Source organism: Xiphophorus hellerii, chromosome 7, assembly GCF_003331165.1.
Source record: "Xiphophorus hellerii strain 12219 chromosome 7, Xiphophorus_hellerii-4.1, whole genome shotgun sequence".
Classification (NCBI taxonomy): domain Eukaryota; kingdom Metazoa; phylum Chordata; class Actinopteri; order Cyprinodontiformes; family Poeciliidae; genus Xiphophorus; species Xiphophorus hellerii.
This window is the reverse complement of record NC_045678.1, coordinates 2,060,391-2,071,997: the sequence shown is the minus strand read 5'-3', so window position 1 is coordinate 2,071,997 and position 11,607 is coordinate 2,060,391. Positions and strand designations below refer to the sequence as shown.

At 37.2% G+C, this 11,607-nt stretch overlaps 2 protein-coding genes across 2 annotated transcripts; both read left to right on the top strand.

Annotated features, from left to right (window-relative positions):
* The first annotated feature begins 3,477 nt into the window (after positions 1-3,477).
* Positions 3,478-4,598, top strand: LOC116723661 (trace amine-associated receptor 13c-like). The gene is made up of 2 exons (XM_032568729.1): positions 3,478-3,636; positions 3,739-4,598. Exons 1-2 carry the CDS (start codon positions 3,557-3,559, stop codon positions 4,544-4,546), a joined length of 888 nt encoding a protein of 295 aa, XP_032424620.1. The 5' UTR covers positions 3,478-3,556; the 3' UTR covers positions 4,547-4,598.
* A 4,464-nt stretch (positions 4,599-9,062) lies between these two features.
* Positions 9,063-10,640, top strand: LOC116723556 (trace amine-associated receptor 13c-like). Its single transcript, XM_032568582.1, has 2 exons — positions 9,063-9,226; positions 9,361-10,640. Exons 1-2 carry the CDS (start codon positions 9,063-9,065, stop codon positions 10,172-10,174), a joined length of 978 nt encoding a protein of 325 aa, XP_032424473.1. The 3' UTR covers positions 10,175-10,640.
* The last annotated feature ends 967 nt before the right edge of the window (positions 10,641-11,607 follow it).

Below are 11,607 nucleotides of genomic sequence, written 5' to 3'. Positions count from 1 at the left end.
GTGTAGCTCATTACCAAACAACTACAACACTTGCATTCAATCCAAAAATTCAGACCAGAATATTTAATATAAAAGGGAGATGTTGGCTTTCATAGAAAAATAAACTTGTGGATGTGTGCAGTATTATTTTGCAAATAGATAAAATAAAATGTTTCTTGTTATCTCTCTTGTTTATTTTCGTCCATTAAGGAGAGAGTAATAAACAACTCCAAAAATACAAATGGGTCCCATGCCCTCCCATCATTTCAATAAGAGTCACAGGCCTGCCATTCCCTTAGCCTGACACGTCTTTCAGTAGAGAAATGGTTTGTTTTCTTTCAACATACATCTCTCATTTTAGAAGGAGCAGAGATTTCTATTATGGTGAGGATGGGCCATCTTGCTTCATTTCATTTTTAAGGTCTCTCCTGTTTACCCACACATTCCAGTACACAGATCCACACGATGGAGTCCTGCCCTGAATAAAATCCATGGTATTCTGGTATTCTGCAATCAAATTAATTAGTAATCTAATTGCCGGATAAGAAGAGAAAGAAAGTACAAACTTCAAACCTTTGTGAACCTTCCGACTAATTAAAAACATAACAGATTGCATTATGTTTCTTTTCACACTGTTTGCATCATGAGTTGATGTGTGGCACTGACATCATGTGTTTACTGTGGAACCCAAGATTAGTTTGACACCTCTGATTGGAAGGATTCCACTGAGACGATGGTTTAACACAGGAAGGTGTGAATCGTGGACAGGAGAAACTCATCGGAGAGCCATTAACCTCATGTGTGTTTGTTTTGTTTGGCTTCTAATGAAAGTGTTCCCCTGAGCCCAGACAATGGACCTGAGCTTAGAATATGTGTGTGTATATGTTGTGTGAAAACAAAAACAATGCAGGAAAGCAATATTGTTAAGATTTTATTAGTATAATTCTCACATGCTAGTAAAAGTTTCAGCATATGTTCAAATCTTCCTTTTTCTTCTTGGTATCATTCCTTCTTATGTCTACCAAGTAAAAGTCTTTCCCTGCTTTTTATGTGAATCAGGTTTCAGTCAGAGGTTGCTTTTTACTTTTACTGAATAAAACATGTGCATGTAAAGCACAACATGATGTATGAACCATGGAGTGTCTGCAGTTTTCTGTTCTTCTAATTTCAGAGCAAGTTCAGCGTTTGTCTTTTGAGACAGGAACTCTTTACCTGCTCTGACTACATTTCTTCAAAGGTTTTGAACAAACAAGAAACATGCAGACAGACAGGCTACTGCTCCTGCAAGTAGAAAACACAATAGCAAGGCATGAACAACATGTTCCGACTGATGGGATCAACTGGCACATTCACAATCCCTTAATACAAAGAGAATCAGACATATTCAGACTTTTCACATCTTGTCATGTTATAACCACAACAATTTGTGAAAAGTCTCAAGCCATGAAGATCTGAAGGAGAGCAAAGCTGCTGTTGGAACAAGAAGTTTAATAAAAGCCAGATAGAGGACATAGCAGACCAAATCTGAACCTACACAGTACATACATAGTGACCCTGAGTACTCTACTCATATAGTCACTGAATGCACACAGTGGCAGCATTGTGCTGGGGGATGCTTTTCCTCAGCAAGCAGGCCAGACTTTAGATGGACAGAACCTGGTGGAGGCTGCAAAAGAAATGAGACTGAGTCAAAAGGTCAACAAGTGTGAGCTTACGGCCAGAGAACCCTCATCGTCAAGTTCAGAGAGGTAATAAACATAATAATGTACAACATTGGAAATTTTAGTTTTTAGTCACTGATTCGTTTGTGGTTTCCACATTATTGCAGCTGAGCCAGGAGTTTTAATCCCAGCCTGGAGTCTTTCTTCACGAAGCTTTCAAGATCTCCTTGTATCTGTCCTGGTTCTCTCTGGGAACGTCCTTTACTTTTTTCCCCCCAATTATACACAAACATGTCTTTTAGGTTAATTGATCTCTCTAAATTACCTTTAGGTCTGACTGTGTGAATGCATGGTTGTGTGTAATATGTGTGTGTGGTCCCATGTGAAGAACTGGAGACCTGCCTAGGTGTGTACCTCACCTATCGCCCAGTGGCTACTGGAGGAAGCCATCAGTCCTGCTTTGACCCTGCAGAGAAAAGCAGTTAAACTGTCCACAAAGGATGATTTGTTTGTACCTTTTAAAAATGTGTGTCAGCTGTCGCCCAGAAGGGGTTGCTGCACCTCCATTCACTCCCCTAAAGGATTTTTGTATTTTATACATGGGCCTCACACTCTTCAGATTTGTATTAAAAAAAAAAAAAAACACCAATCAGCTCCCTCACACTTTAAAGTATGCATTACTTTACATTGATCAATGACTTAAAACCCCAATTAAACACTAGGAAGTTTCATTCAAACACTGATTGTGGCAAGTTACTGGATAGTAGCCACAGTTGACCAGGTCAGTCTGACAGAGGACAGGCTGCCAGGCACCAGCGCCCAAGGACACAACGACATGGGCAGACAGAGCGGGACATGAACAGGCAACCCATTAATAGAAGGACAAACTTCTACCACTGTTACCATCATTGTCCCATTGCTCGAAGAAAAAAGGTCCATAAATAAATATATTAAATACATTTTCTCATGTGTACCAGATCTTGCGGTTACCACAAGCACAAGATACTATCTTACTTGCACGAAAAAGTACAAGAAAGTTATTTTTTGACTTTTTTTTCTCCCATGTCTCTTTACTGGCTCCATACTGATCTAAGTGTGCACATTCAGAGAAACTCTCTGGTTGCTACAGAAACTGATAGAAAAACTAGCAAAGGACTGCAGGTACATAACCAAGTTAAAGTGAGTCGGTAACGTCTTCAGACTGTGACCAGTTGACCACTTTAAGGTTTTGTACATTTGACCAGCAGGTGTTTTCTATACTGGAATTGTACCATATCCACCTCAAACCACTACACAACCAAGTGTATGTACTATATCAATAATTATAACATGATATATTGTCAGCTAAGACTTTGTTTTCCTACATGATGTTTTTGCTACGGGTTGAACACATGGTTTTCTGTTAACCAACTTTTCTATGATCTTGTGTACATATAGTTTTACCTAACCCTGTATGGAAAATTGAATTAGCTGTTGGAATTTCTTTCTCATTCCATTGTATCTGTCATACTGTATTGTCTGTTGGCCATCTAATAGATAAGAAAAGACCACTTGCTTTGGAAGACTTACATGTCATTCCAACATTGCACAACATTTTCAATACTTTTCAAAAAGTATTGAAAAGGAGCCAGATAACCTAGAGTGGAAGCTGTTGAAGCTAGACATAAAAAAAAAAAAATAAATAAAAAATCAAGAAACAGCACTACATCTCCATGGAGCAGGTTAAACAGCTGAGGCATGGAGACAGAAGAAGAGGGTGGAGATAACCTTACAGGTTATCAAAAAACAAAACTGAGGTCTCCGTAGTTTAGAGTCTTGTTCCACCAGAGATGTTGGAGGAAGCTGAACTCTGCTTCCCAGAGTTCTTGAACTCCTCCTGCAAGAGGCTGACGATTCCTCACTTTGAGGTTGTACTCATGTACATTGTGCTGTCCTCCATCTCTGTCCTAACAGCCTTTCTAAACTTGCTGCTCATCATCTCTGTCTCACATTTCAGGTACTCGTCCAGGAGTTTTTAAGAATGTTTTTATTCTCCAGCCTTTTTAAATTAATGTTAAGTTATACACATGTCTAAAAGTATTGTTGTGTTCTTCCACAGGCAGCTGCACACTCCCACCAACCTCCTGCTCCTCTCGTTGGCCATCTCAGACTTTTCTGTGGGCCTCCTATTGTTTTTTCAAACTGCTCTCATAGACGGCTGCTGGTTTCTCGGTGACATTATGTGCACTGTGTATCAGTATTTAGCGTATGTTATCACCTCTTCATCGATAGGAACCATGGTGCTCATATCTTTAGACCGATATGTAGCCATTTGTTACCCCCTGCATTACTCCACCAAAATCACACGAGGCAGAGTAAAGGTCTGCATCTTCCTATGCTGGATGTGTTCTTGGGTATTTCAAAGTCTGATTCTGATTGAGAACTTAAAGCAGCCAGGTAAGTATAACTCCTGCATCGGAGAGTGTGCCTTTGTCATTAGCTACATTGCAGGATATGTTGATCTTGCATTTTCCTTCATTGTTCCCATCAGCATTATTGTAGTTTTGTACCTCAGAGTGTTTGTGGTAGCCGTGTCTCAGTCTCGCGCCATGCGCTCTCACATCACAGCCGTCAGTCTCCGACATTCTGTAACGGCTAAAAGATCCCAGGTGAAGGCAGCAAAGACTCTTGGTCTTGTGGTGCTGGTGTTCCTGCTGTGTATGTGTCCATATTACTGTGTTGCTCTCTCAGAGGAAGGCAACTCTATGAGTGCTTCATCTGCTGCGTTTGTCATATGTTTGTTCTACTTTAACTCTTGCTTAAACCCTATCATCTATGCCTTTTTCTACCCCTGGTTCAGAAAATCAATTAAGCTCATATTTACTCTTCAAATATTCCACCATGACTCCTGTGACACCAGCATGTAGTAGTTTTATTCGTTTTCCTGTAAAAGACACTTATGTGTGTAGATGAGCAACTCAATTGAAGATGTTTAGCTCTGTAAAATGGAACAGTTTTTTTTTCATACAAAGTTCATTTATGCTGTCTTAGTGTTATACACACAATAAACCATAAAACAAAGAAACTGTAGTTTGATCATTTTTTTTGTCATTTGCTCAGAGCATCGCCTGGCAGGTTCAACATTACTTAATTTACTTTTATTTAAGTTATAAAATAGTTTTGATGGTTTGGAACATTTCTTCTCTGTCAACTTCCAGACAAATGATTAAAAGTGGTTGAAAAGGAAAAGTTCTATGTGGAAAAAAATGTTTTAATGAGCGACTGTGGCTGAAATGTGATTGGGGTTGATGAAATGAAGTCAAAACAACAGGTTATCAAACCAGGGATGACGTGAAGACCAGTTTTTCTGACACCAAGACCAGAAGAACAGCCAGAAGACCTTGAACCTTCTGGTCCAAGGTCAAATGTTCTAAACAATGTTTAGAACTTTGACAGATATTTAAGGACATTGCTTCATGTACACCACAAAATTCAGAAATTAATGGAAAGAGAGTTAATTACTCAACCAAAGCTACTTCTTGGTATTAAACTAACAATTGTCATAATAAACTAATACTTAGGTATTTAAATGCAGCCACACATTGATACATATTTTCTAAACTTAATTAATCAGCTTAACTGCACAATAATTGTATGATACATGAAAAAAAAAAAGAGCGACTAAGATAATAAAGTCATATTTTAAAGAAAACAACTTTTTTATATGATCTTCTGAATAAAAGCAATTAATCAGAGCTGGGGCGCCGCCAGGAATCTTGGGCCCCAGGACAAAAAATTAAATTGGGGCCCCCCCACGCAGCTGCTGTTACAATTTTTTGAGTCTATCTGACCTATCAAAAGTGTCACAATTCCAAAGGCTTCCAACTGTTTTGCTTTTTTGGTCCAATACTGATAACTAGCACAATATTTACTACTCATGAATTTTACATCCAACAATCCGCATACAGTATGCAAGTTACATTTTTTTTATTACATTTACATTACTGAAATGTCTCTCCCCACCAGCAACAGTCATAGGCAACATGCAAAATACACATAAAGCAATCCAGACTTCTCAAAAAATGCTATGTAGTTGAATTTTATTCAAGTTGCAGTATATAACTTTAATAAAAATATGTTTACTGGGAGAAGTCAGAGGAATACATTTTTTCATAGATTATATCTCATGCCATACTGTCACAACATAACGACAGTTTTAACAAATATGTAAAAATATATATTTTTAATTAAAGTTACATACTGCATCTTTAATTTCACTTAGGAGAGGACGGGTCAGGAGGGACATGGCGACAGATATCTGTAATTTAAATGCAAGTTAAGGTAAAATTGTGTGGACTGCTTCCAGTCCAGACAGGAGGCTGTTTTTTATTATAATTTTATAAAGATTATTTGAATTTCTGTTAGAAATAAATCTATTCTTTTTGTTGTCAAATTGTAAAAAGAGAAAAGACACAGAACATCCCTATAGACTCCCTGTAATTATGCTAACTCCCCCCACCACAATACCAGAACTGAACCACAAAGACATGGCTTTATGGCTGGAATATGGCATTTTTTTGCTGCAAGTTATTATCAGGGTGCTCTAGATGGATCCAGTGGATTGCTTACCACACTGCTGATAGCTTGGTTAACCATGGAAAAGGTATCCCTAATACTCTCCCTTACTGGAGGTAAACCTTTTTACATCAACAAGCAGTTGAGTCAACGCCAAAAGAGTTTTGATATTGCAAGACACATCAAATGATAACTGTCTCATCACATCAGTTGCTTCATCGTGATGTGAGTTGCTCATGCCTCACAAAGCAAAATCTAATGTGCCTGTGCTACAACACCAAAACCTTCAACTTTCCTGTTGAGCCACTCAAAACGATTGAAGACCAAGTGTTTGTTATTTGGAGGGAGAATCAAGATGTTGTGGAGCCATGCACACAGGTGGAAAGAACCGCTGTCTGGTCAGCTCATGGTGTCCTCGTAATTATATAGGATTGATTCCGTCTCCAACCAAAGTTGCGTCTCAGCATGTAAAAATCAAGATGCTAATATGGGGAGCATTTCACGAGAATGAATATAGGAAAATATTTTCATCAAACTTTCAAATGAAAGAAACTGTTATAATGTGCTATACTCCTTCATTTTTAAAACTTCTGACATATCATCAGAAGGTTGTTCCTTGTTCTTACCTTTACTACCATGTTTCCCATAACTCTGGAAACTTTAAGGTTTAATGGCCCCAGAATTGCTTTATAATTCAGTTTTTTTTTATTTGCTTTTAAAAAGCAAATAAACGAAATCCCCCAATGAAATGTTAAGAAATAGTTTTGCCTGTTACTTCTGTTTATTGTTTTCACAAAAAGAGAAAATTATTGTTTTATATACTCTATTCATTGTTGGTTGTATCATGTTTTCTTAAAGAAATCTTGGTATTTTATGAGCTTTAAAAATTATTTGCAAGTTAGATGTCTCAGTTTGCAGTAGTTTAGTATTAGACAAGTGTAATAAAGACTAATAAAGAAAATGTAGCCTGTCATTGGCCTGTCTGGGATGTACTTGTTGCTATGAAATGACTGAAGACGTTTTGCACCTTCCTCCCCGCTTGTCCCCTATTTGAACTCTAAGAAACCAAGACAGATTTCTGAGCTTTCAGCAGGTCCAATATGGATAAAATATTATCACATTTATGCATATGGTAGTTTATGCATGTTTATGTAGATATATATATATATATATATATATATACTATTAAGCTAGTTTAAAAGGTTTTGGATGTTTTTACAGATATGATCAAATGTCCCTTGGTGTATTTTTTCATTTTGCATGTTTTGTACTTCCATGTGTGTCTCAACTGCTTCTAAAAATACAATAAGTATTTCTTGCCAAAAACCAGCTGCATGTTTTTATTTTATTTATTGTTTTGAGTGGATGGAAAATGAGCCATTTGAAAAACCTCCAGAATGTAATGTCAAAATCACCAGATAATGCCCTGCACCTCGCAACCCCAGTCAAACACAGTATGTCTCCTAACAACCCAGCCTGAGCTCCAGTTCGTTTGGTCGGCTGGTTTACCGCTGTATGTGCTGTACAATGGCTGCTGGAAAATACACGTTTTGTCGTTAACTTATCATCCAGAAACCACTTGCTGCATTCTGGTTGGTTGTGCAGTTTGCTCTTCTTCTGCTTTTAAAGATGTTCGGTTGTATAATTGTGCATTTTTTTGCCATTTTTAGGTGTCAACATTGAGTTGGGGGGCGTGGCCAGCAGCAGCTTATTTGGATGATTTAGTGACAAGAGACCCTAAAATATCTCATTCTGAAAGGAGCTCAAAGTAGGCAGAACTGAGCAGACTAAAATCTCATTATCTAAGAATAATTTTTAAATAATGCAATGAACATGTTTTGTTTAGCCCGTAGACTTATTCTAACCTGTTGAAAAGGTCATTGCAGATAACAGAATCGACTAGACTAAATTTGACTAGTTCAGCATTTACTTCTCTATGTTGTTGCTTACAACTGTTCTATGGGGTGTTGGACTGAGTAGCTTGTATGATGAGTTCAGCAGATGTGCAGTTGCACCAGGTGTATGATCATTTCTGCTGCCGCTAGTCTGGTGGAACTGAGCAGAGGAGGTGAGGGGGAGGAATCATCTGTGGGGCGCAGCGCAGCGAGGGACTGAAGCTCTAAGGTACAGCTTTTTGTAAATACAGTAGGTGGCGCTCTGTAAGAGACAAGCCTGAATGACTGCCACAGGTTTACTCAAACACACATGAATGGATCAAAAATGATTTATGAGGGAATGACATTATAACATGATATAAAGCTCAGAAAGGTTTATAAGGAAACTGAACTAGAACAGCTGGACCTCATTACAGATAATTCAGAAACCTCATGGCTGAAGTTTGTTGTGAACCCAATAAGCCTGAATGCTGAATGCTCACACTCAGGCAATCAGAATGTTGGAGCTTCTTAACTGGTGTTTCACTCATCTCAAATCAAATTAAATCAAGTAAAAAGTTTTGAAAATATTTACTATGGTCACATTTTCTTACATCACAAAAATATGGACTTTTAACAGGGTTCACTTTTTAGAGCTATTGTACCTGTCACTCTCTGCATGTTGACAAAGATGTGGGTCATCCAGTACTGGATCGTTGTTCATCAGTGGACGAGTGTGTGTCTCAATTTCTTGTTTTATTGTTTTTAACAATTTACAGTAACTGTGATTAAATACATATTGAATCGCTCAACTTATCTGTTTACGTAAGTGAGTATCTTTATAAATGCAGACAGTTTTTCTGAGCTGATATGTTGTTGTCATGAGGTCACCATGGAGACAGTGAAGCATTTGACTGGAGATCAATACCTTAAAGGTGTGCCACAGAGTTCAACAGGTTATATAAACTGGAGTTTGGTCTGAAAGTCATCAGAGATGGAAGGAGCTGAACTCTGCTTCCCAGAACTCCTCAACACCTCCTGCAGTAAACCAAACTATTCCCCCTCTGATATGATGTTCTTTTCTATTATTGTTTGTCTTATTTCTTTTTTCATAATGATTCTGAACTTGCTGGTCATCATTGCTATCATGCACTTCAGGTAAACATTGATTGAAAAATCACAGCAGAAGGCTGTGACTGTGAATGAAACATATTTTAGACTGAATTAAATATGTGACAGTTTTAATGAAATGAGAGAAGTCTTTATGTGTTTGTGTTTTTTAATCTTTCCAGGCAGCTTCACACCTCCACAAACGTTCTCCTTCTTTCTCTGGCTTTCTCAGATTTCATTATGGGTTTTCTGTTGTTCTTTCAAATTTACTTGAATGACTGCTGGTATCTTGGCAACATAATGTGTGCTTTGATTACTGTTTTAGGTTTTACTGTTGCATCGACCTCAGTACAGACTATGGTCCTCATTTCAATTGACCGCTATATAGCCATCTGTGATCCTTTACATTATCCCACTAAGGTTACTCTAAAAAGAACCCAAGTGTCTGTTTCTGTGAGTTGGACTTGTTCTCTTGTTTATTCCACTGTAATTTTAAAGGAGAATCTGGAACAACCAGGCAGATTTAATTCATGTGTTGGAGAGTGTACATTTGAGATAGGCCTCACTGGATTTATTGTTGATCTCTTATTTGTTTTTCTTCTTCCTATTACTATAATCATAATTCTGTATGTTACAGTCTTTGTGGTGGCTGTGTCTCAGATTCGGGCCATGCGCTCTCATGTTGCAGCCGTCACACATCAGAGTTCAGGAAAAGGAAAACCGAAGAAATCTGAAATAAAAGCTGCCAGGACTCTTGGGGTTGTTATAATTGTGTTTCTGTTGTGCCTTTGTCCATATTTTTGTGTCTCAGTTCTGAGCCCAGAGAGTATATTCAGTAGTTTATCAGGTGCATATCTCCTAATATTATACTATGTTAATTCCTGTCTAAACCCTCTGATTTATGCATTATTCTACCCCTGGTTTAGAAAATCTATCAAAATTATTGTTACACTTAAAATTCTCAAGTCTGGCTCGTCAGATGCAAACTTACTGTAAACCTAAATAATGTATATTACTTTGTTAAAGTATAATTAATCATTTTGACACATATGAACTTAATCTTCAATGTATTTCAATGTAATGTACATAATAATGCTGACATATGAAGTAACAGTGAAGGTTTTGGTGACAGGACTGATTCTTTATAGCACTTTTCTTGTTACATTAACCACTGAAATCGCTTTTCACAAGATCTACTGTACATTTTATATGCAAGCATCCATTCACCCACATTATTATTGATAGTTTCACTTTATTTCAGATCCTTCATTTTGGTTCAGAAAATGTTTAGACATTAACTCAAGTCGCTCTTTCATTAATATTGTCCACCATTGCCACAAGCTGTCATATACTGCAAGTTGAGTGCATATGCTTATGTGTATGTGTGTTATGAAGAACGGATCCATATTGTGTTTTCCTAACTTGTCTCTGTCATTATAGTACATTATAGTACAGTTAACCTTAAAAAGAGTTTGTGTCATTATTATTTGACATAACATTTTGCACAAACAAGTGATCAATTAATGAATTAATCTAAAGTTGATGAATCTTTTTGATTGACTAATGATTAATTTGATAAGTGGCCTGTTGTTTTCACCTAAAAATTGTGGCGTTTTGTAAAAAGCTTCCTGATTCGGCACATATCAGTACAAAGGTTTGAATGTGTCTCTGCTCCAACACAGCTGACTCAAACAATCAAAGTACCTCCTCAATGTGTCATAATGCTCTACAGTGGCCTGCTAATAACCCATCGTTTGATTCAGGTGTGTTGAACTAAGAAAAGAACAAAAACATCCAGGATCCAGGCTGCCGAGGAATGATTTTAGATGACCAAACTACATTTCCCAGCTATCATAGCGGTGCCTGAGGTTCTGATAATGTCACTGGTTGTGTGTCCACTGGTGAAGGAGAAACATACATCTTAACCTTCCCTCTCTTGTCTTCATTTGATAGTTTTTGCCTTTTAAGGTTTTCTGTTATACACAGTTTTTATAGTTATTGTTACATTTTCTACATTTATAACTAGATTACTTAAAATGTAGACATACATTTTATACATGAGGATACATGAGGCTGAATTAAAACTGACACATTGTTTTAATTATGATTGCGGTGATTTTGCTTTGCAGTGTAACTTTTTTCATCCCTTTTAAGCTTTAGTTTAAAATTTTGAAATGATTCCTAACCGCTTTGCTACTCACATCCTGTAACGTATCATTGTTATCATCCAAAACTTATTTTTTAATATGGCAAATTTCACTGCAAGATCGAAAACAGCCTGGTAGTAGCTTAACTTAGTTTAGTTTATCACTTTATTTTGGTAAATTGTCCACATGAAACAACAAAAGAAAAAGAACAACAATAAACAAACCCACAGTTTACCAAAAAAGGAATAGGCCGAAGCAAAACTTATTCTTTCCTACCTTGAT

Coding starts and splice junctions, on each gene's coding strand:
- LOC116723661 (XM_032568729.1), top strand. CDS start 3,557: ATGTACATTGTGCTGTCCTCCATCTCTGTCCTAACAGCCTTTCTAAAC. Junction 3,637..3,738: donor ATCTCTGTCTCACATTTCAG/GTACTCGTCCAG, acceptor GTTCTTCCACAG/GCAGCTGCACACTCCCACCA.
- LOC116723556 (XM_032568582.1), top strand. CDS start 9,063: ATGGAAGGAGCTGAACTCTGCTTCCCAGAACTCCTCAACACCTCCTGC. Junction 9,227..9,360: donor ATTGCTATCATGCACTTCAG/GTAAACATTGAT, acceptor TAATCTTTCCAG/GCAGCTTCACACCTCCACAA.